Source organism: Trachurus japonicus, chromosome 24, assembly GCF_045865225.1.
Source record: "Trachurus japonicus isolate A0001 chromosome 24, Traja_1.0".
In the NCBI taxonomy this organism is placed as follows: domain Eukaryota; kingdom Metazoa; phylum Chordata; class Actinopteri; order Carangiformes; family Carangidae; genus Trachurus; species Trachurus japonicus.
The window spans coordinates 6,173,445-6,197,792 of record NC_140930.1 but is presented as its reverse complement, the minus strand read 5'-3'; the positions used below and the strand labels follow the sequence as shown (position 1 = coordinate 6,197,792).

Genomic DNA, 24,348 nt, shown 5'->3' with positions numbered 1-24,348 from the left:
TGAAATGAACTTCCAGAAAATGGACGGAAGGAAAACGCAGATCTGAGGTTTTCACATGAAAAAACCTCTGAAAACTTTGTTCTGATTCCACTTTGAGTCGTTCTTTTATGCACAAATTGAAAGAATCTGCATAAACCAGGTGGATGGTCAGTCTATAGCTTCACACGGAGCTGAGTTTGAACAGCAAGTAAAAAAAATGGATTGAACCATTCGACCTGCCCTTGAACGATGGAGTGTGTCTTGTCATCAGTGAAGTTTCTGTCCATTTTTTTTCCCATTTTTGCACAAATCTGAAACGAACTTCCAGAAAATGGACAAAAGGAAAACGCAGATCTGAGGTTTTCATCTTCAGACAACATGAAAAAACCTCTGAAAACTTTGTTCTGTTTCCACTTTGAGTCGTTTTTTTTTTATGCACAAATTGAAAGAATCGGCATAAACCAGGTGGAAGGAGAGGAGACGCACCGTGGTCAGTCTATAGCTTCACATGGAGCTGAGTTTGACCAGCAAGTAAAAAACCATTTGACCTGCCCTTGAACGATGGAGTGTGTCGTTTCCGTCCATTTTTGCACAAATCTGAAACGAACTTCCAGAAAATGGACAGAAGGAAAACGCAGATCTGAGGTTTTTACATGAAAAAACCTCTGAAAACGTAAAAACCTCTGAAAACTTTGTTCTGTTTCCACTTTGAGTTGACCAGCGAGTAAAAAAAATGGACTGAACCCATTCGACCTGCCCTTGAACGATGGAGTGTGTTTTGTCATCAGTGAAGTTTCCGTCCATTTTTTTTTCCATTTTTGCACAAATCTGAAACGAACTTCCAGAAAATGGACAAAAGGAAAAACGCAGATCTGAGGTTTTTACATGAAAAAACCTCTGAAAACTTTGTTCTGTTTCCACTTTGAGTCGTTTTTTATGCACAAATGGTGGTCAGTCCATAGCTTCACACGGAGCTGAGTTTGACCAGGCCTCTGACCGAGTCCTCGTGCAGCGCGTCCTGAGTGGCGGGGTCGTACAGCGCGGCGGGGGAGGGGACGGGGGGCTGCTGCTGCTGCTGCTGCTGTGGGTGGTGGTGGAGGTGCAGGTGGGCGGGGCAGGGCAGCGCGGCGTGCGGCGTGGAGCACGGCGTCTCCTCGGGGCTGACGAAGTGGTGGTGGTGGTGGTGGTGGTGGTGGTGCAGGTGGTGGTGGCAGTGGGAGTCGGCGGCGGCGGCGGCGGCGTCTCTCAGCGTCAGGTTGAGGACGTCGCCGCCGCCGCCGCCACAGGACGGCAGCGAGGGCAGCGAGGGCAGCGAGGGCAGCGAGGGCTGGGCGGGGGCCAGGTAGGCGCAGGGCAGACCCCCCAGGCCGGAGGAGGAGGAGGAGGAGGACGTCGTCTTCCCGCCGCCGCCGCCGCCGCCCGGCAGAGGAGCCAGCACCACGGCGTCGCCGCTGTGGAGCAGAGGAGTCGCCGCCGCCTGCAGGACGAACTTAGTGGACTGGATGCACTGGTCCTGGTCACACTGGACACGGACATGATGAGTCATCGTCTGTCTATGATGCACCTGTCACTTCTACTGTTACTCTACTTTTTATTTACTTACTTACTTTACTTACTTACTTACTTTATTTTTATTTACTTTTTTACTCTTTTTATCTTTCTACTAGAGATGCACCGATCCGATACCAAGATTAGTGGGGCGGATTAGCTCAATATTTTACACCAATCGTTCACTTTGTGATAAAAGCATGAAATTTGGTGGATGTGTTGGTGAATATGTTTCAGACAAATCTGGATATTGGGCCACCTCAAAAGCGCCCCCTAGTGGCCGTGGCAGCTATTTGTTATGCGAATAAATGAAAGATGAATAAAAACTGCCCTTTTAATAATACCAACTGGTGATGTATTGTATATTGTTGGAAAGCCTGATTAGTCACCTTTACAACGAGATACAGCTTGTAAGGATCGTGCATTCATGGAATGAGCAACGGGGCTAAACGTGTGGGTAGCGCCCCCCAAAAATGTGCATCCCCTGTGGGGCGGATTAGCTCAATAATCGACCAATTGATTTATACAAAAACACTACTGGAGAGTTCATTTTTCTCTGATAAAGAATGGTTTTACCATCTCAGCGACCTTTCCATTTGATTCCTGGTGTCATAATTATATGAAAAAGTGTGTTCATTTGTCTTTGTATGATGTCTGGTTTAGGAGTTATGAAAATTGGCATTTTCGCCATTCATGCGGACATAAATTCAAAATGGCCGGCAAAAAACTCCCATGGAACATCAGTTGACCCAGGCAACAAGCAAAAATCTTAAGTAGACATCTTAAGGGTCCTTAAAAACCAAAAATGTTTGAAACATATCCAGCAACACATCTGCCAAATGTTGTGCTTCTACCACAAAATAAACAATTCTTGTGATTTATTGAGCTAATCCGGGGGGGGCGCTACCCACACGTTTAGCCCCGTTGCTCATTCCATGAATGCACGATCCTTACAAGCTGTATCTCGTTGTAAAGGTGACTAATCAGGCTTTCCAACAATATACAATACATCACCAGTTGGTATTATTAAAAGGGCAGTTTTTATTCATCTTTCATTTATTCGCATAACAAATAGCTCCCACTGCCACTAGGGGGCGCTTTTGAGGTGGCCCAATATCCAGATTTGTTTGAAACATATTCACCAACACATCTACCAAATTTCATGCTTTTATCACAAAGTGAACGATTGTTTAGCTAATCCGCCACACTAGATCGGATATCGGCTCCGATATTGGCTAATTAGCTGGATCGGATATTGGATGAATGAGGCCGATCCAGCATTCTGATCCAGTCATTTAAAAAAAAATTAATATCATACACAGCAATACAGTTACAGCGATTTAGTGTTATTTATTTCTTTTTGCTGCTAATGTACACTTTGTTATTTGTTAATAAATAATATTAAAGCAGAAGTAAGCGATATTTTTGTGTTAATATAAGTCTTAAATAGTTATATCTTCCGACAGCAATCACTTACATAGAGTGTTTGGACCGAAACACGGGTCTGTCAGTCACTCTGCTCTGCTCTGAGCCGAGGAGAAAACTTTTCTCGTATCCTACAAGTTTTATCCAATGAGGAGAGAGAACGGCATGCAGGGCTGTGTGTGCAGCCAAGGGATGCGCCTGAATGTGGTGACGTAGGGACGAGGACCAATAGATCCATGACGAGGGCGGGGGCTGCTAACTCCATCGGCTGACAAGACGTTATGGTGCGTTCAAGGCAGCCCGTAACTCGTGTTTTTCCGACCTGTGAAGTGGTACCAGTTCGATCTGGTACGAGTTCACGGGTCAGAAGTTACGAGTGGCCGTTATAGTGACTTTCACAGGTAAAACAGGTCGGAAAAACACGAGTGGGTTGCCTGGAACGCTACAAAGTCGTAAGTCGTGACTTGAAGCTGTAATTTACGGTTTCAAAAGCCTGCCTCGAACGCAGCAAAAACGACCGGATCGCTTACTTCTGCTTTAAGTAGTATATCTGTCTTAATTTGTTACCTTCTTTTTAAACAAGGCTAAATGTTTATGTCAAGCCTCATGCCTTCACTGTATCTATCGCTGTTTACTTTTAATATGTTGTCCTATATGTAAAGCACTCTGAACTGCTTCTGCATGATATGGTGCTATATAAATACATTTAAAATTGAATTGAATTGAATTCACTCACATGGCAAGGTATACGGTTCATTCATTCAACAGTAGTATCGGATCGGTATCGGCCGATACGCTCAGCCCAGGTATCGGTATCGGATTGGATCGGTGCATCTCTACTTTTTACTATTAGTACTATTCTCTGTATTATAAATGTTAAACATCAACCTGCCTAGGAACAAAGGATGGGAATTAGCTGATGCTGTAATCCTACATATCTACATGAAAGTGTCTATTGATAGGTACTGTCCCCTGATATTTATAATCCAGATAAAAATAAATACAAATACAAAAACAAATACTGGAGGGAGGAGAGGGAGAGAGAAAGAGAGGGAGGAGGGAGAGAAAGGAGAGATGGGGGAGGAAGGGGAAGAGAGAAAGAGGGAGGGAAGGAGAGACAGAAGGAGAGATGGGGAGGGAGGGAATGAGAGAGAAAGAGAGATAGAGAGGGAGGGAGAGACAGAGAAGGAGGGGGGAGAGAAGGAGAGAGAGAAAGGGAGGGAGAGAAGGAGAGATGGGGGAGGGAGAAAGAGAGGGAGAGAAGGGGGAAGGAGAGACAGAAGAAGGGAGGGAGAGAGAAGGAGAGATGGGGGAGGAGGAGAGAGAGAGGGAGGGAGGGAAGAGGGAGAGAAGGAGAAGAGATGGGGAAGGGAGGGGAAGAGTGAAGGAGAGAAGGAAGGAGATTCAGAGAAGGAGGGAAAGAGAGAGAAAGAGAGGGAGGATTGAATTAAATAAAAATAATCTGTTTCTCTTTAGCGTTTTCCCTCCGTATCCAGATGATTTCTATAATCACGTCAGTATTGATCGGCTCTCTCTCTCTCTCTCTCTCTCTCACCTTGTGGCTGTGCAGCTGAGTGGAGGTGTAGCTGGTCCCGTTGCTCTGGGCGACGGGCTGCGGCGTGTCCGACCGGATCAGACCTCTCCTGTCAATCAAACTGAGACACCATGGAGACGACCGGTCAGTTTATCAATAAAACTAATGGATTCAAATTCAACCTTTATCGACAAAGCCCTGGTCTTTTTTCTTTTGCTACTTAACCAGAAAAAAAAAGAGAGAAAAAAAAGAAAAAAAGCTTGTGTTTGCAGATGGATGTCAGCAGGTGAAGCCAACATGTTAATAAGCTGTCACACACTCACTCACACACACACACACACACACACACACACACACACACACACACACACACACCAGCTGGTGACTGTGTAATGAATCAGTCTCCATATGTTCGGCCCTGGAAGAAGAAGATGAAGAAAAAGAAAAAAACATCTCCTCCATCTTCTTCAAGCTCTTATTTTGAAAAACCCTGTCCCTTTCCTCTCTCACTCATCCTCCCCACGGGGCAGCTGTGCTCTCTGTCGCCCGTCATCTTCGATATATTCACTTCAATCCGTGCAGACTTCTCCGTCTCTGCACTGATCGCATGTCAGCCAACATCACCCAGTCTATCAATCAATCAATCAATCAATCAATCAATCAATGATCAAACCATCTTTTTCCACTGGTTAGGCTACTACAGTCGCAACACAAACCTCATCAGCACAGAAGGAACAAAATATCGGTCTCCTGAGGTTACAAATATTATAGTCAGGTGCAAATATGACTTGACCCCAAAAAAATTCTAACAAAAGGTTTCTCAGTTGTTTTTTACAGTATTAGATGTCCTTAATAACATACTAAAAGTTTACCAAAATTTGACCACTAGAAAGGTGTTATTTTCAAGATGGCGTCCAAGATGGATAGGAAGCCTGAGGAGACACCACAGGTGAATAGGGTAAAATTTTTAACTAACAGATATCACCATGAAACTTCCCAAGTTTATCACTTACATTAAGACAAATATTTTTTGTATTACAAGTTTTGTCAAATTGTATGTTTAAATATGTAAATGAGGCAATATCTCATTAAATATGCGCTAATTTGCATACATTTCCAGAACCGAAATCTGAACAATGGATAAAAGCCACTTTCAAAATTCTTGTTTTATTTTGTTGACATACTAGAGTCAGAAGTTTTTACAGAGGGGATTTTGGATATCTCTCTTTATCACTCTGTAAATGAGAAAATACTGTCACCAGCCCTAAAAATTCAAGTTGGTCGTGTTTTTAGGAGTAAAATGTTGTATAAATCAGGCTATGAATGATATATCAACAATCCCCTCTGTAAAAACCTTCAGAATATAGAAAGGGATCAAACTGGAAGGTTTGGTGTATGTAAGTGCTGCTGAAGTGGAGATTTCGGGCTCTTATACAACATTTTACTCCTAAAAACACGACGATATTTGAATTTTTAGGGCTGCTAGTATTTTCTCATTTACAGAGTGATAAAGAGAGATATCCAAAATCCCCTCTGTAAAAACTTCTGACTCTAGTATGTCATAGTGATGGGATTGGCAGTTCTTTTGACTGTACTGAATCACTAGAATCAGTTCCTTAAAATGAGTCGTTCCAAAAATTCGTTCACCGAATCACCCCCCCCTCCTCAGACGTTACAGTCGTCGCCCCCCCCCCCCACTCTCTGTAAGGGAGGAAAATCTCCCGCGAATATCTGTACTGTACACTGTACGTCCCCTTTCCTTTTTTTTAATTTTATATTTTTTTATATTTATTTTTATATTACTACACAGTGAACGCGAGTCCTCTGTGCACAGTACATTCACTTAACATGACGCTACACAGCTCTGTGCATGCAGTAGCTACACCAGGCAGTGAGTGACACAGCGCCACATTCAGCACAGTAGGGTGAACCTGAATCACGTCTGCAGCAGCAGTTCTCTGGTGCAGGTTCGCGAAACACCACTGAGTGAGTGAGTAACAGCTTCCCCAGCGGCAGTTCTCTGTGTCTGCAGTAGGTTCGCGAATCATGAGTGAGTGGCAGCGCGAATGTGAATCACCGTGTCAGTACGTTCGCGAACGACACGGACTGAATGGGCGGCCTCAGCCCCCAGTGCATGCACTGAACGAAGCGCACAGAGAGTGAACTGGAGCTCAGTCCCCAGTACAGTGAACCACGCGCACAAAGTGAACTGGAGCTCTCAGCTCCGAGCGTCAGTGAACGCATCACTGAACATGCACCGTTCCCTCGCAACGAGAGTCTCCGCCACCAGATTCGCAGGTGATTCAGTGATTCACAGACCACAGCAGTTCCACTGTCGGCCTGCACGCTCGCTGCTGAGCTCAACTACTGAACTGAGAAAGGAACGAATCAGGTCAGGAAGTGATTCTAGTCAGTACGTTCACTTAAATAATTCATTCCTTCGAACGAATCACTCGCGAACGACACAACACTAGTATGTCAACAAAATAAAACAAGAATTTTGAAAGTGGCTTTTATCCATTGTTCAGATTTCGGTTCTGGAAATGTATGCAAATTAGCGCATATTTAATGAGATATTGCCTCATTTACATATTTAAACATACAATTTGACAAAACTTGTAATACAAAAAATATTTGTCTTAATGTAAGTGATAAACTTGGGAAGTTTCATGGTGATGTCTGTTAGTTAAAAATTTTACCCTATTTTTACCCTAATTCTTTTAGGGTTAGGTGTTTTTTTTTCATATATGCACCCGCCTATTATATGATGTGGATACCCAGGGGTAAGATTGGGCCTCGTCAGCAGGGGGCGCCCTCGATCAATAATGATGGGGGGATCAATAGAAAACAATGGAAGAATTCCACAATAAAGTAGTTCCAGTGAAAACAGTGAATTGTCTTTAATAAAAACCACTGGTGGTTTGTTTTGGTTCTTAAAACCACAAATCAATCTCCTTTATGGATCAAACCTTCAAAATAAAACGCAGAAGCAGTGAAATAGTATAATGTGAAACCTTTAAAGGGATAGTTCAACATTTTGGCAAATTGGCCCATTGCATTTGGAATAATTTTACTCTGAAAGACGTTTTAAAGGGATAGTTCAACATTTTGGCAAATTGGCCCATTGCCATACTAATCCCTATACTCATAGCAGTAGGTTCGTTACCTTTAATTGTTGGTGCAAGCTATTTTTAGAACGGCAGAGCAGAGCCGTGAGCTGCTCAGAGCTACGCTACGGAGGCTCATGGGATTTCTTGGTTTCCCTCATCAAACTCATCAAATACACAATCCAACAACTCCACAACGCTCTGGTGGACAAGTTGTGACCTGCACATTCACCACACTATGAGATAATAACAGAACGTTACCAGACAGAGTTGTTTTAGAGGGAAATTCATGCAAAACCACTGATTCACGTTGCCTTCAGGGACAGTTTTTCATCAAGCAGTCTCTGTATTTCCCTCTAAAACAACTCTGTGTGGTAACGTTGTGTTATTATCTCATAGCGTGGTGAATGTGCAGGTCACAACTTGTCCACCAGAGCGTTGTGGAGTTGTTGGATTGTGTATTTGATGAGTTTGATGAGGGAAACCAAGAAATCCCATGAGCCTCCATAGCGTAGCTCTAAGCAGCTCACGGCTCTGCTCCGCCGTTCTAAAAACAGCTTGTACCTACAATTAAAAGTAACTAACCTACTATACTGTAGGGATTATGGCAATGGGCCAATTTGCCAAAATGTTACCACAACTATCCCGTTAAAACGTCTTTCAGAGTAAAATTATTCCAAATGCATGGAAATATTTCCTGAATCCAACTCCCCCTCATTTAATTATGTTTAACTTTTAACTCTCATCATTAAATTTGAGGCCGGCTGAATGAAAACCACTCAGGACGGGAGGCGAAGTGTCTGCAGATGGATCACACAGCTGATCCTCTCAGACGCCGTAACGATGATACATGACAGACAGAGGCTGAGGAAGGAGACGTAAGAGCTGATGAAGAGGAGGAAGAGGAGGCCGATGTGTATTACTCCTCTCGCTCTCTCTCAGAGGTGAACTGCAGCCGTTCATCCTGAGACTCTGATGGTTTTTTGATAAATTTTTGCAGCTCGGTTTTGTCGTCAGCGAGGGGGAACGACGACGAGCAACTGTCTGAGCGGATGAGGAGGAAAAAGAAGAGTGTAATTACTGCGAGCAAGGTCTCGGCTGAAAACTGTCCTCATTAAACACAGAGACAGGGGGGAGGAGGAGGAGGAGGAAGAAGAAGAGGAGAATATATTCTGAATATTTGGTTGTACGGAGGCCAAAGCTGAAGGAAGAAGGGATTGAAGTGTTTACTCTAAAGTTCATCTCTGGGTTTAGTCCTGACTGTTCTGGGTTTACGATACGAACGAATGACCTTATTAATCCCCAAAGGGAAATTAATTTGTCTGGCAGCTCATCTACCATCCGCAGAGAAGAATTAAAAAGCCTGATGGCTGAAGGGAACAAAGGATCTTCTCCATCTCTTCTCCACCTCTTCTCCATCCTGCATTCAAGAGACGCAGGACAATTCTTGTCTCGTTAATCCTGGGTTTAAACCCAACAGTCCTGGGTTTAGTTCAGATAGTCCTGGGTTTAGCCCTGAGTTTAATCTTAACAGTCCTGCATTTCGCTCAAATAGTCCAAAGTTCGGTCCTGAAAAATTTTGTCCTAAGCTTAGCTATGATAAGTTTAGTCTTGATAGTCTTGGGTTTGGTTTAGATAATCCTGGGTTTAGCTCTAATAGTTCAAAGTTTAGTCCTGGTTTTAGTCTTGATATTTCTGGGTTTAGGCCCGAGTTTAGTCTTAATAATTTTGGGGTTAGTGCGAATAATACAAAGTTTAGTCTTGTTATAGCCCTGGGTTTAGTCTTGATATTTCTTGGGTTTAGCCCTAGTTTTAGTCCTGATATTCTTGGGTTTAGCCCTAGTTTTAGTCCTGATATTCCTGGGTTTAGCCCTAGTTTTAGTCCTGATATTCCTGGGTTTAGCCCTAGTTTTAGTCCTGATATTCTTGGGTTTAGCCCTAGTTTTAGTCCTGATATTCTTGGGTTTAGCCCTAGTTTTAGTCCTGATATTCCTGGGTTTAGCCCTAGTTTTAGTCCTGATATTCTTGGGTTTAGCCCTAGTTTTAGTCCTGATATTCTTGGGTTTAGCCCTAGTTTTAGTCTTGGGTTTTGTCCCATTATTGCTGGGTTTAGTCCAGGTTTAGTCCTGGGTTTAGTCCTGAGTTTAGTCCCGATATTGCTGGGTTTAGTCCAGAGTTTAGTCCCGATATTGTTGGGTTTAGTCCTGAAATTCCTGGGTTTAGTCCTGGTATTCCTGGGTTTAAACCAGGTTTAGTCCTGAGTTTAGTCCTGATATTTCCTCAGAGGACGGCACTGACCTGGGGGGGAGCGGTCCACACAGAGCAGCACAGCAGTTGGTCAGGATGTTCCCGTAGCTGTAGGGGTTGTAGTTGTCTTTACTTCGCTTCGTGGACCACGATCCTTTGATCTGGACCAGAACCAGACCGGGACAGAAGCACAGAGAAGAAGAACGTTGGTCCAGTTAATAAACACAAACATCATGAAAAGGTTTTTTTTACTTACTAGCAGTTTATTGGAGCTCGTTCTATACTCACGTCTTCGTTGGTGGTCTGGTTGGAGCTGATCAGGTAGGTGTGGAAGCCCGACAGGCCGACGATCGACCAGACGGAGAAGAAACAAACCACGACCTCCAGGACGGTGGAGAACAGAGTCAAGGACAAGACGCCGTGTTTGGACAAAGTCATCGAACATCGGTATGACGCTCAAACACAAAACCGAATGATCACATAGAGGTTCGATCAGACCAAACGTCCAAAAGTTCTTGTAGCTGTTGTCCAAAAACAACCGGAGCCGACATTTATCCTCGTCTTTAATTAAAGCCTCCCTGCCGACAGATTTGTAACGTCGACTGTGCGCTAGACATTTTGTAAGTTTCCTGTTTTGTTCTTTTAATCCCTAATGCACAAATGAATCATCCAAGAGCAGAACATCATTATTTGTGCCGGTAAATTAGTCAAGAATTTGATTCACCAACTTGTGTGAACAAATTGTCCATGACACCTGTATGAACTCCAATATGTGCAGAGTGTGAAGATGGGGGAAAAAAAATAAAATGGAAAAACTTTATTTAACAGGTTTGACATTTTCCAAAGTCATAAAGTAACTGCTCATTATATTTGAGTTTTTAAGAAAATGAAGATGAAATTATGTCGTAGGCCGGTGAAAAATAGTTTATGAACTGTTGCCAAGGACTTTCTGGGAAATATCGTAGTAACGAGCCAAACAGAAGCTCATTTTTTTGGAGATTAAAGGGCAAAGTTTCCAGGAATAATGTAGGACCTGTGAAATAAAGAGCTGCTTTTAACTAAAGTGCGAAAAAAAATTGAAAATAGTAGAGACAGAGCAGAGAGAGGAGGCTGGTGGAGCTGGATGTGTGTGACACTGCTAAAGTTTGACCTTGGCAATGCATCATGGGGCGTATTGAACTGTAGTTGGTGTTGGAGTTATTGATTTATCAGAAGGGCACCCACACACACACCCCCCCACACACACACACACACACACACACACACACACGGTTAACCTACAGAGACAGAGGAGGCTATGGGAGGTAATTAGTGCCTGCTTTTGATTTTCTGTGTCAGCTGTGAAAACAGTGTGTGAGCACCATGAACTTCAGCTGGACTCAGACCCACACAGTTCAATTCAAGACTCTCACGGCATTTTTCTCCAAATCTGAATCTGATTATTTTATAATAACATCACAGGATGAATTTATTAACATTTATGAGTTTTTGATTACCATCATTCACTAATCAGAACACATATAGTTTAATGGACACATGGATTACCAAATAATTCTTAGTTAATACAATAATTTGATATGTTTTTGTTTTCTTTAACTTCATGTGATATATAACTGTAATATATTCTGAGTGGACATAAACGTTTTCTCTAGACTGCAGATATAAATTGTCTAAACCATCCAGACGACCAGTAATCACTTTAATCAGGTTATCAATTAAAAAATCTAAGTTACTTTTTGATCAGTGACTTTCAGTGTAGTTGAACTGTAAAAAAAAATGTGTGACGTTATATTGAGATGAAACCACATGCAGTGTTTTAAGTGCACGGTGTATAGATTATTTGATAGTAGGCTAAACTGTAAAAGGATATCTGGCTGGACTGTCTTTGAGCGCGCTCAGGAAACCCGTCCGGTTTGATCCTGCAGAGAAGAAAAAACAAGAAGTCAGTTAGTTTGTGATGTTTAGCATGAACTCTGTCCTCAGTCTGTTTTTATTTACTACATCCAAGCTACAAATCAATCATGTAGTAATCATGTGTAGACACAGTATTGATGTCATTATGTGGATGACTGCACACGGCTGTCCTTCACTGGTTTCCTCTCGTCATGTTTTTAAAGCTGTGAATGGTCAGAAGTTCAGCATTTCACCTTTAGCATCTTATAAAGGCGATATGCTAAAGTTTTGCCGGGAACGAGTAGCATGCTAGCTCATTTACATGTTACGGGGTGTTCCCACCAAACGCGATGACGCTTCATCGCGCGTCGAGATTACATGTAAAGTCAATGCAAACACGCGATTAGTCGCGTCATCGCGCCGGGCGATGCGATGGACGCGATAGCGCGGCGCGATGGACGCGTTGGCCGCGAAAAATCGCCTCCATCGCGTCGCCCGGCGCGATGACGCTTCATCGCTCGAGTTCAAATAATTGAACTTTTGCGGCGAATTCGCGTGAAGACGCGCCGCGACAGCCTATCAGCTTTGAGATCGTCACCGACGTGCTGACGTACGGACGTACTGGTGTTCCCTTGGCAGCTTAGTCAGAGCGAGTCTATTGACAATATTAGAAGTTTTCTGGTTTAGTTTAGTTTATTATTCAGATCCCCATTAGCTGCAGCAAAGCCACAGCTCTTCACTGTTGCTTTTCCGGTGCTGTTACAAACGTTTCTGATTTGGAGATTCGGACCTGAAAGCCCGTTATCACTGCTGTTTTCAACCAGCGGGCGCTGCGAGCCGGCCGCCCCGTCCCAAAGCACTCAACAGGCGGTCAGTCACACAGTAGTTCACGGAGCCGTCTCCTCCTCCTCCTGCAGCCAGACCCACACCGCTGTTCCTCTCCCATCTACAGGGACAGGAACAGTGCAGCGCCTCGTCGCGCGACGCGATGCCGCGACGAGGCGTTTTTTGCATATTGAACCAGCGTCAAAACTGGAGCGTCTAGCGCGACGCGATTTCATTTGACGCGCGATTCAATCGCGTTCATCGCGTTTGGTGGGAACACCCCGTTACAGTTTTCTACAATAATTAGCATCAGATTAGTTGTTAGCTTTTAACTATTAGCCTATAAGCATAATGACATGCTACTGCGTTAATCATTTCAATGTTAGAACTAAACATTTTGCGTTATGAAGTCAAAACAACATATTAGCATCAATGCGCTAGCAGCATTTAAGGTTTAGCTTTTGTTTGAATGGATCATGTAACATGCTACAGTTTAGGATTAGCATGCTATCTTAATATAGCATAAGCTGTCTTAGGTATTAATTACAGTTCTTCAAGTTTCTTTTTCAGTTTCTTCATTTGAACTGGCTACAAATTTCAGTTGAAATGTTTTTATCTAAACTAAAGAAAGAACAAAAACTAGAAAATACGACTGATGAAGAGTCTCTAATCAGTTGGTGTTAATGAGTGTGTCAGTGGTTTGTGATTGAGATCTGACTGGACTTTAACAATACTCATGAAAACAAGTCCACAGATCTCCAAACACTGTTCTCAGTGGCTTTAGAGGAAAAGACCAGCAGGTCTCCAACACCATCAGGGATCCTCCTGAGGATCATTAATATCCACGGGGAGTTTCAGGTTCTTCGTCCTGAACCAGCTTCAGTCCAGACCGTTCAGTCTCGGCCTCTCAGGCCTGATCGGCGCTGCAGAAAAACTCCCCACAACAAGCGTAAACACCAGCAGCAGCACGAGATCCAGTAATGAGCCACAGTCGTCAGTACACAGATATTTACTGATCTCTAAATTTACATCGTGCAGATCAAAGTCACGACACTCTGCTGGATCTTTTTATAGCTCTGCTGCTAAAAACAGAAAACAAGCAGCGTAGTGTTCAGAGGAAGACACGGGTTTATCTCAGACAGTCGGCCGGTTGTTGAGAGTCTGAATGTGAAGCAGCCGGAGGAGGACGAGGTTTTCCTGACAGCTTGGACCTGCAGGGCAGGAAAACAACATCAGCCGCCTCAACACGGAGATTCAGGTCAACGAGAGTGATGGGGCCGATCAGCAGGAGGCTGAAGGTCCACTAATGTAAAGCTAATGAGGCTTTAGCCCATCTTCCTGCTGGTTTCAGTACCTATGAGACACTCTTCAGTCAAATGTCTAGTCTGTTGTAGTACAGATATGTCTGAACCCAAAGCCCAAGACAAATCCAAGATAAAATACCAGTGAGATGAGACAAGTAAAAAAAATATGGGACGAGTTATGTTAATAAATGAAGACAAGTTTGAGTTCAAACTTTTCCTGAGAAGTGTAGAGTCAAAACATCAATGAGTCAAGATCGAGATGAAACATCACTGAGGCCGAGACAAGTCCTGGTTAAAATACCAGTGAGACGAGACAAACTAAAACAGACATGAGTCCTAGTTAAAACACCAAACCAGTCTGACCCATCGGACAAAGAGCAGCAGCTCTGATCGATCAGGAAACAGCAGCATCAGTGTCTTAGCTCACCTTCCAGCTGGTTTCAGTTTCTATCAAGTTTCTATGAAAAACTTTCCATCCTTATGTCTAGTTGGGGTTTTTTATAAATTGTAAATTAGTGCTGACAAGTCTAATCCAAAAGTCCAAGACAAGTCCAAGATGAAAAACCAGTGAGACGAGAGGAGTCAAAAAAATATGGGACAAGTTAAACATCAATGAAACCAAGACAAGTTTGAGTTGAAACTTTCAATAAGTTTGAGATGAAATCGAGTCAAAGCACCAAAAAGCCCCCAGACAAGTCCCAGTGAGTGACAACACCAGTGAGACAATACAAACTAAAACAAACATGAGACTGAGATACATAAAAAACCAATCGTTGGGGAGCTCGGTGGTCGGAGTACATCCCACGTTGGTATCGTCCCAAACAGTGATCGCCGGTTGCCTCAAAAACATCTTTTAAAAACCAACACCAGTCCTTGTGTTTAACCGGTCTGGTCCATCAGGCTCCGTACGAAGAGCAGCGGCTCTGATCGATCAGGAAACAGCAGCATCAGCGTCTCTGTGACAGCCTGTCAATCACAGGACGATCGATGGCCGAGCCTCCGTCCGCTCCGTCCATTAAACTGATGAGAAGCTGCTGCAGCTCAAACCAACTCAGACTCAGTTCAGCTTCACAACCTCTATCTATCCGTGGGCTGGGCTTTTCAAAATAAAAGTTTGAGTCGTCGGTTTGAGCTCAACAGTTTGTGATCAGAGACTAGGGATGGGAATTGATAAGATTTTTACGATTCCAATTCCATTTTCGATTCTGCTTAACGATTTGGTTCTTTATCGATTCTCTTATCGATTCTCATTTGGAAAAAAAAAGGACAACAAACTTTGTTCACGTTTGTACTAGGGCTGCCCCCAAATAGTCGACCAAGCATTATCGACCAAAAAGTCATTAGTCGACCTAAATTTCAACATTTGAAGGCGTGGCTTGTCAAAATTAAGTCAAAATCAATATGACTGAACCATGTGAAAGGTTGAAGGGCTTTTAATTTGAAGGGCCACATACAGGAAGTCGTGACACCCACTCGCTGTCAGTTTTTTTTTTTTTCTCTACACGGCAGGTCCCTGCGGCTGCGATATCGCTTATCGTTTTGAGCAACTTGCCAACTTTTCCGATGTTGTTACGTGTCTGGTTTGGAGACTCAGAAAAAAAAAAAAAAAGGAGTGGAATTGATAAGGGAATCGTTTGCAAAATTGGCAAATGATTCCAAGGAATTGAAACACTGGGAACCGATTCTCAACAAGAATCGGTTTTCGATTCCCATCCCTATCAGAGACTAGAGCGTCGATGATGAGTCAACAGGGAGGTAATTATCATCTCCAGTCATTAAATGTTTATGTGCTTTATAAATGATAAATGTGGACTCAGTCGTCGCCGCTCAATGTTTAATCAGCCTGGGAAAAAATAAACAAGTGTCTGATTCATGTCTGCAGATCGAAAATGTCATGGTGTGGCATCATTACGCCCGAGCTCTGCTCTTTACAATGATCTGCTCCCACACGTTTGGTAAATAATATTACACAGAAGAGCTGCGACCTTTTCTATGAGTCACCTGTGGCCCTGAGAAATGACCTTTAGTTATATCTGTTGTTACTGATTTGGCTCCACCTGCAGCCGTGAGGTCATCGTTTGGCTCCTTATCCAAAGTTTGAGTTTGTCTTTTAGATGTTTTCTGTTGTAAAATGTTGGAGGCACCTGCTGCGTTATCCTTCCTCTGAACTTTAAAAGCTGAAGGATCGGACACGACCGATGTTGTGTGTGTGTGGTTCGACATTATTAAAAGAACCAGAGCAGCAGCTGAAGAGTCGGAGGTGTTTTCAAATAAAGAAATCAATAAGTGAATCACGGCAGAGAGCGTCGGCGTGTTACTCACGGAGGATGACGTGTGTGACGACGAAGGCGAAGATGAAGAGGGTGAGGAAGGAGAGCGAGACGATGAACAGGTAGAAGAAGCGGTAGTTCCTCCGGCCGACGCAGTTCCCCACCCAGGGACAGTGATGGTCGAAACGCTCTGAGGAGGAGGAGGGACAGGGAAGAGTCTTTAGAGACATGAAACCAACTTCAAACACGGTCTGTCTGATGTCTGATGGAGCCTGGGAGGCCAAACCCAGGGAGGAAGACGCCCACAGGGAGACGTTTCACTTCCTGCCTCTGTGAACACACCAGGGTTCAGTGTTTCTGAACGAGGCTCAGCTGCAGTCGGCCATGTGTCACTGATCAGACAGACAGACAGACAGACAGACAGACAGACAGACAGACAGACAGACAGACAGACAGACAGACAGACAGACAGACAGACAGACAGACAGACGTGTTGAGTTGTGTCTCCACTGACCCACACAGTTGTCACACAGGCTGCAGTGCGACGCTCGCGGCGGCCTGAAGATCTTACAGGTGAAGCAGTATTTGAGTTTGACCGTCTGTCCGTTGATCAGGACCTCCCTGGTCCGAGGAGGAGGTCTGGAGCAGCCGGAGGAGTCTGAGGGACGGACAGACAGACAGACAGACAGACAGACAGACAGACAGACAGACAGACAGACAGACAGACAGACAGACAGACAGACAGACAGACAGACAGACAGACAGACAGACAGACAGACAGACAGACAGACAGACAGACAGACAGGGTAAATAACAACAATCATAATCCTAAGAAGAACCAGCTGATAAACCTCTAAAAACGTGCGGGTAAGTTAATTAGCGATCGTCTTTTCTCCCGGGATGACGACGGAGGTTGGCCGGCTGACGAGCTCTCCGGACGGGGTGGTGTCTCTGTGACGAGCCGTTGATCTGCTCCACCGGTGGAGCTTCACGTCTCCGAAAACGTCTAAACAGCCGTCATTTGGATAAACCGACCGCACATTGGGGATCTAAACAGTTACTTTCTCGCATGAAAAAATATTAAAACTTAAAGCAGAAGTAAGCGATCCGGTCGTTGTCAGCAGATGGAGTTAGCAGTCCCCGCCCTCGTCCCTACGTCACCACATTCACACACATCCCTTGGCTGCACACACGGAGAGGACCGCCACTTTATGCCGTTCTCTCTCCTCATTGGATAAAGGCTGTAGGATACAAGGAAAGTTTTCTCCTCGGCTCAGAGCAGAGCAGAGTGACTGACAGACCCGTGTTTCAGACCAAACACTCTATAGAAGTGATTGCTGTCGGAAGATATAACTATTTAAGACTTATATTAACACAAAAATTCCGCTTACTTCTGCTTTAACAAAGTGACGTAATAACAGCGCTACAGTGAGAAATAAAACAGCTGCCGGTTGCCGCGAGATGCATTCTGGGAAACCTGTCATACCCCTCGGTTTGAAGTGCGCCTCTGAAAAATCTCAGTTTGAAGGGCCAGATAGCCCTACCACTTCCCCCTAACCCTCGTCTGAACCAGAATCGGGACACCACCACTTCACGTGAACGTGCAAAACAAAGGGATAGGGCCAAGGGCTAAGGGGGGAATTGGAATTCACCCTTTATGTCTGTCTGTGCACCTCTTCCTGTCTCTTTGCATTTTTTTGTGTCTCTTTGTGTCCTCAGTCATCTTTTTCTGTCTCTTTACATCTCCATGTGTCTCTTCTTGTGTCCTTTTCTGTCTTTTATCATCTCTATGTGTCTCTTTATGTCTCACTGTGTCTCGTTGCATCTCCTCTGTGCAATCCTAACACTTTGAAAAACAATCCTGTCTTCATCGTCAGACAGGAAGTGAGGATGTTGTGTGAAGGTGTGCGTCACTGAATCGCTTCCTGACCAACGACTGGGAACAAACGTCTCTCTCTGTCTCTGTCTCTGTCTGTCTGTCTGTCTGTCTGTCTGTCTGTCTGTCTGTCCTCCCCCTCACGTCTCACTCTGACACTCAGCCTCTGTCCCGCTGAGACAAACCCAGACACAGATGTCCGACCGTGCCCCAATGTTTGGTCGCCGTCCGCCGGCTCTGTGGTGACTGACAGCTGCACAGATTCTGTAAAAAACGCCGCGGTGAAGTAAATATATAAACAAACAAACAAACAAAATATAATGAGAGGTTTCCATAAATAGCTCCGAGCGCTGAGACGGTGACGGCTCAGTTTCTGTGGAAACCGACTGATTCGCCAAGACGCATTTCTGACAGAGCGACTGAAGAGATGACATGTGACTGCACACACACACACACACACACACTGCAACACACACACACGCTGACTGGAGGAGGTGGTGAGTGGCCTCCTGCAGTGACTCATGTGTCATTAGTGAGCAGATTATTCTGCAGCTGATTTACAGTTTTTCTCTCCTGTGATGATGAGAGCCAGTCAGACCTGGACGGACGAGGACGAGGACGAGGACGAGGACGGGGAGACGTCACGGCCGATTAAAGGTGACGCCAGAGACAAACCAAACGGCCCGAAGCTCTGGAGCTAAAACCAGAGTGAAGAGCGTCAAGCGTCATGATTCAGCCGCTGCTTAAAATTAACGAGTTTTGTTTCTCAGAGGAACTTTTGATCAGATTCAAACTTTCGAGACGAAAAACATCTGGAGACACAACGACATCACGTCCAGCCGGCTTTCAGATCTCATGGTTGTGGTTGTGTGTTTGTGTGTTTGTGTGTGTGTTTGTGTTGCCGTTGGTTACCGATCTGCCTCTCCACGTCGGCGGCCTCGTCCGGCGTGGCCCGGGGCAGGACGCCGGGGTCGCTGAAGCTCGCCCTGAACAGCATCCCCATGACGAAGACGAAGAGGACGCCGCCGACCACGGGGATGGCCGGGGTCAGGTTGGACGCCAGGAAGGGACAGCTGCAGAAACATAAAACACAGAGGGGGCAATTAAAACAAACTGAGGACTCTCAGCCAATCAGAGCAGAGCTGTGGTGTTTTCTGAACTTGTTGTTTTCTGCCTGAGACAGACGTCCTCTGTTACCCATGATGCATCAGCAGCTTTTTTTTTTTGATTTGAGGGTGTGATTATTGATCCTTCTTTTATCTTTAATCCTGATAAATGAATAAATGAAGGGAAACAGACACTGACTGAGTTTCTCTTTAAAGGGATAGTTCACCCAAAATTGAAATTTCACTCATTATCTCCTCCCCCTCATGTGGACTAAGGGCTGGGAGAAGTTTCAGAGTCCTCCGTGGCTTCTCTGAGTTACAGGGGGTCTCGGCGTAGCAGTGCATGTCCATATAACGGTTGCAAATGGATACCAACTGTCTTCGTAACAAAAAGACACACCAAAAAACATCCAAATACCTCCATGCTGCTCGTATGTAATGTCCGTCTTGTATTGAAGCCCCGAAATGCGAAATTGTCCCGAAAAATATTAAATAAGTCTGTATTTCAAGCTTGTTTGTAGCGGAAGCTTCTCGAAGCTCCTCTTCCCGGTTCGTCAAATTTGGACAAACTGGGAAGAGGAGCTTCCGCATGGAGGTATTTGGATGTTTTTTGGTGTGTCTTTTTGTTATGAAGACAGTTGGTATCCATTTACAACCGTTATATGGACATGCACTGCTACGCCGAGACCCCCTGTAACTCAGAGAAGCCACGGAGGACTCTGAAACTTCTCCCAGCCCTTATTAGTCGACATGAGGGTGAGTAGATAATGAGTGAAATTTCAATTTTGGGTGAACTATCCCTTTAACCTGATGTCAGTGAACGCCTCTCCTCTCCTGACGGTGCGTTTGTGTGTCTCTGTTTTTACTTGAGTCACAGTGAAGATGTTTTTTAAAAAGCCTGAAGCTGTGGTGACGACTCAGATCATTAACTCTGGTGTTTTTTATAGATTCTGGTGAATTAAAGAGCTGAACTATAATAAACACTTCACTCTGTGTTCACTGAGACTCCAGGAATCAAAATCAAAGAGAGTATTGTTGTGAACCAGAGCGACACAACTGACACGTCGACGTGTGTCTGCTCACATGGCTGCGTTAAAATGACTGATTATTGTTATCGTTCCCTCAACTGAAGAAACCTGAGTAAATAAAAAGAGGAAATTAAACTGTTTAGTTCAGGTGAGACAACAGATTCGGTCTCTAAGAGGATCAGCGCAGAAACAAAAATATAGAGATTAGAGGAGATTTGAAAGATGCTCAAATGTCTGTGACAAATAAATCTCTGAAAACAACCACAAAGAAAAAAACAGAGGGACACAAATCTGGGACAAAGACACAAAATGACAAGAAGACAAAACAATCACAGATTCAGCCTGACAACCAGACCGTGGAGAGCTACGACAGAAACATGCAAAATGACAACAAACCCAACCCCAGACAAACCAAACCAACCAAAACAATACCAACCCAACCAAAACCAAACCAACCCAAAACCAACTCAACCCAACCCAACACCAAAACCAAACCAAACCAACCCAACCCAACCCAACCCAACCCAACCGAAGCCATCACAAACCAACCCAAACAAAGCCAACCAAAACCATCCCAAACAAAGCCAACCAAAACCATCCCAACCAATACCAAACCAAACCAACCCAACCTAAGCCATCACAAACCAAGCCAACCAAAACAATCCCAAACCAAAACAAACCAAATGATACCAAACCAAACCACAGGATCTCCACCTTCAAAGTTTTTTAACATTTCAGATTAATTAAAGTTTGACTCACTCGAAGGTGAAGAAGAGACCGCTGGTGAGCAGGATGAGGACCAGGGTCAGGTAGAATCCAAACCAAACCAAACCAAACCAAACCAAACCAAACCAAACCCAACCCAAACCAACCGAAGCCATAACAAACCAAACCAAACTAACCCAAACCAAACCAACCAAAACCATCCCACACCAAAACAAGCCAAACGATACCAAACCAAACCAATGACAAAGGCACAAAAACATGCTAAATGACGACAAAGGAACCTAAAACAATGAAACAGATACATGATCAAAAAAGCACAAAACTACGAGAAACATGCAAAATCACCACCACACCAAACCAAACAATGAACAAAACAAAATAACAGAAAAACATTTATCTTTCACTCTGAGGTTTTTGCTCCTGAGTTGAATCTTTAGGATGTTTGAAGGTAAAATGATCAGATATTTGTTTCTGTTTGTGTCACCTCCTCAACACTGATCACTTTGATCTTCTGTTCAGTTTCTAACTAGGCTTAGTTTTTCTTTTTTTGACCTCAGGGGCTCCACCTGAGGTCAAAGGTCAGCAGCACCTTCAAAGTTCTTTAACATTTCAGATTAATTAAAGTTTGACTCACTCGAAGGTGAAGAAGAGACCGCTGGTGAGCAGGATCAGGACCAGGGTCAAGTAAAATCCAACCCAAACCAAACCAACCGAAGCCATAACAAACCAACCCAAAACCACCCCAAACCAAACTAACCCAACCACAACCAAACCAACCAAACCCAAACCAAACCAATCAAAACCATCCCACACCAAAACAAGCCAAACCATACCAAACCAAACCAATGACAAAGGCACAAAAACATGCAAAATGACAACAAAGGAACCTAAAACAATGAAACAGAGACATAAGAGAAACATGCAAAATCACGACCAAACCAAACCCAAACGATGAAAGAGACCAAAACGCAGAAAAATTATGACAAAGCATGCAACAAAACAACAAAAAGATCCACAACATGGAGGCAAAGAAAAACAAAATAACAGACACAACATTTATCCTCTGTTGAATCTTCAGGATGTTTTATTGTTTTCTATGTGTCATCTCCTCAACACGTCTCACTTTGTTCAGATCTTTTCTTCAGTTTCTAACTAGGCGGAGTTTTTATTTTGACCTCAGTGGCTCCACCTGAGGTCAAAGGTCAGCAGCACCTTCAAAGTTTTTTTGTATTTAATTAAAGTTTGACTCACTCGAAGGTGAAGAAGAGGCCGCTGGTGAGCAGGATGAGGACCAGGGTCAAGTAAAATCCAACCCAAACCAAACCAACCGAAGCCATAACAAACCAACCCAAAACCATCCCACACCAAGACGATACCAAACCAAACCAATGACAAAGGCACAAAAACATGCTAAATGACGACAAAGGAACCTAAAACAATGAAACAGAGACATGAGAGAAACATGCAAAATCACAACCCAACCCAACCCAACCAAACAATGAAAAGGAGACCCAAAATGCAGAAAAATTACGACAAAGAGATGCAACAAAACAACAAAAAGATCCACAACATGGAGGCAAAGAAAAACAAAATAAGCAGACACAACATTTATCTTCAGGATGTTTTATTGTTTCTATGTGTCACTTCAACACCTTTTCTCTAGTTTCTAACTAGGCTTAGTTTTTCTTTTTTTGACCTCAGGAGCTCCACCTGAGGTCAAAGGTCAAAGCACCTTCAAAGTTCTTTAACATTTCAGATGAATTAAAGTTTGACTCACTCGAAGGTGAAGAAGAGGCCGCTGGTGAGCAGGATCAGGACCAGGGTCAGGTAGAATCCAATCCAAACCAAACCAAACCAAACCAAATCAAACCAAGTCAAACGATACCAACCCAACCCAATCCAATCCAATCCAATCCAATCCAACCTAAACCAAACCCAACCTAAGCCATAACAAACCCACCCAACCAAAACCATCCCAAACCAAACCAAACCAAGCCAAACAATAACAAACCAATGATAAAGGAACCTAAAACAATGAAACAGAGACATAAGACAATGATCAAAAAAGCACACAACTACAAGAAACACGCAAAATCACAACCAAACCAAACCAAACCAAACAAAATGCTGAAAAATTACGGCAAAGAGATGCAACAAAACAAAACGACTGTCACTGAGGTTTTTGCTCCTGAGTTGAAGCCTCAGGATGTTTGAAGGTACGATCATCAGAATTTATTGTTTCTGTTTGTGTCACCTCAACACTGATCACTTTGTTCACATCTTCTCTTCAGTTTCTAACTAGGCTGAGTTTTTCCTTTTGAGGTCAAAGGTCAGCAGCACCTTCAAAGTTTTTATTTTTTTATTTTTTAACATTTCAGATGAATTAAAGTTTTGACTCACTCGAAGGTGAAGAAGAGGCCGCTGGTGAGCAGGATGAGGACCAGGGTCAGGTAGAATCCAAAACCAAACCAAACCAAACCAAACCAACCAAAACCATCCCACACCAAAACAAGCCAAACGATACCAAACCAAACCAAACCAAACCAATGACAACGGTACAAAAACATGCTAAATGACCTAAGGAACCTAAAACAATGAAATAGAGACATAAGACAATGATCAAAAAAGCACAAAACTACAAGAAACATGCAAAATCACAACCAAACCAAACCAAACCAAACAATGAAAAGGAGACCAAAATGCAGAAAAAATACGACAAAGAGATGCAACAAAACAACAAAAAGATCCACAACATGGAGGCAAAGAAAAACAAAATAACAGACACAACATTTATTTATCTTTCACTCTGAGGTTTTTGCTCCTGAGTTGAATCTTCAGGATGTTTTATTGTTTCTATGTGTCCCCTCAACATTTTGTTTTCTAACTAGGCTTAGTTTTTATTTTGACCCCAGAGCTCCACCTGGCTGAGGTCAAAGGTCAAAGCACCTTCAAAGTTTTTTTTTGTATTTAATTAATAAAGTTTGACTCACTCGAAGGTGAAGAAGAGGCCGCTGGTGAGCAGGATGAGGACCAGGGTCAGGTAGAAGACCCCGGTCTGTCTCGCCATCATGATGCGGCCGTTGCAGTAGAACCGGTTCCTCCCCGGGAACACCTGCCACTTCCTGCGGGGGTTGCGGCTCCTCTGGCCGGGGCAGGAGGAGGTGGTGGTGGTGGGCTGTTCTGCTGCTGCTGCTGCTGCTCCTTCAGCGGCAGCAGCAGCGTTTTTGGCCGCCGGATTCGAGCTGCTGCCGCTGCTGCTGCGGGTACAGATCTGGTTGTACTGGTGGTGCTGCTGCTGGTCCAGAGCCGCATGGTGGAGCTGAGACATGTGTCCTCCTCTCAGGTGAGCGAATTAAGCAGCAGGTAAATAAATAAATACAGATGGAAAGATTTTAACACAATCAAGAGGTGTGATGATGCGCTTTGCCGGTGCGTTCAGGCTCTCCAAAACGCTCAACAGTCAACCTCCAACAACGTGAA

General features: G+C 43.9%; 1 protein-coding gene across 1 annotated transcript; it reads right to left on the bottom strand.

The window, feature by feature from the left end:
• Window positions 1-943: 943 nt before the first annotated feature.
• LOC146961236 (palmitoyltransferase ZDHHC14-like) lies at window positions 944-24,196 on the bottom strand. Its single transcript, XM_085770397.1, has 9 exons — window positions 23,859-24,196; window positions 18,921-19,081; window positions 16,647-16,790; window positions 16,185-16,322; window positions 11,711-11,759; window positions 10,129-10,231; window positions 9,892-10,001; window positions 4,508-4,607; window positions 944-1,501 (listed from the first exon to the last, which is right to left on the bottom strand). The coding sequence occupies exons 1-9, from the start codon at window positions 24,194-24,196 to the stop codon at window positions 944-946; spliced, it is 1,701 nt and encodes a 566-aa protein (XP_085626523.1).
• Window positions 24,197-24,348: the final 152 nt, after the last annotated feature.

Excerpts from the sequence above, each read along its gene's own strand:
- LOC146961236 (XM_085770397.1), bottom strand. The coding sequence starts at position 24,196 with ATGTCTCAGCTCCACCATGCGGCTCTGGACCAGCAGCAGCACCACCAG. Across the intron at positions 19,082-23,858 it reads GGCCTCTTCTTCACCTTCGA|CTGTCCCTTCCTGGCGTCCA; the intron begins GTGAGTCAAACT and ends ATGTTTCTGCAG. Across the intron at positions 1,502-4,507 it reads CTCAGCTGCACAGCCACAAG|TGTGACCAGGACCAGTGCAT; the intron begins GTGAGAGAGAGA and ends GTCCGTGTCCAG.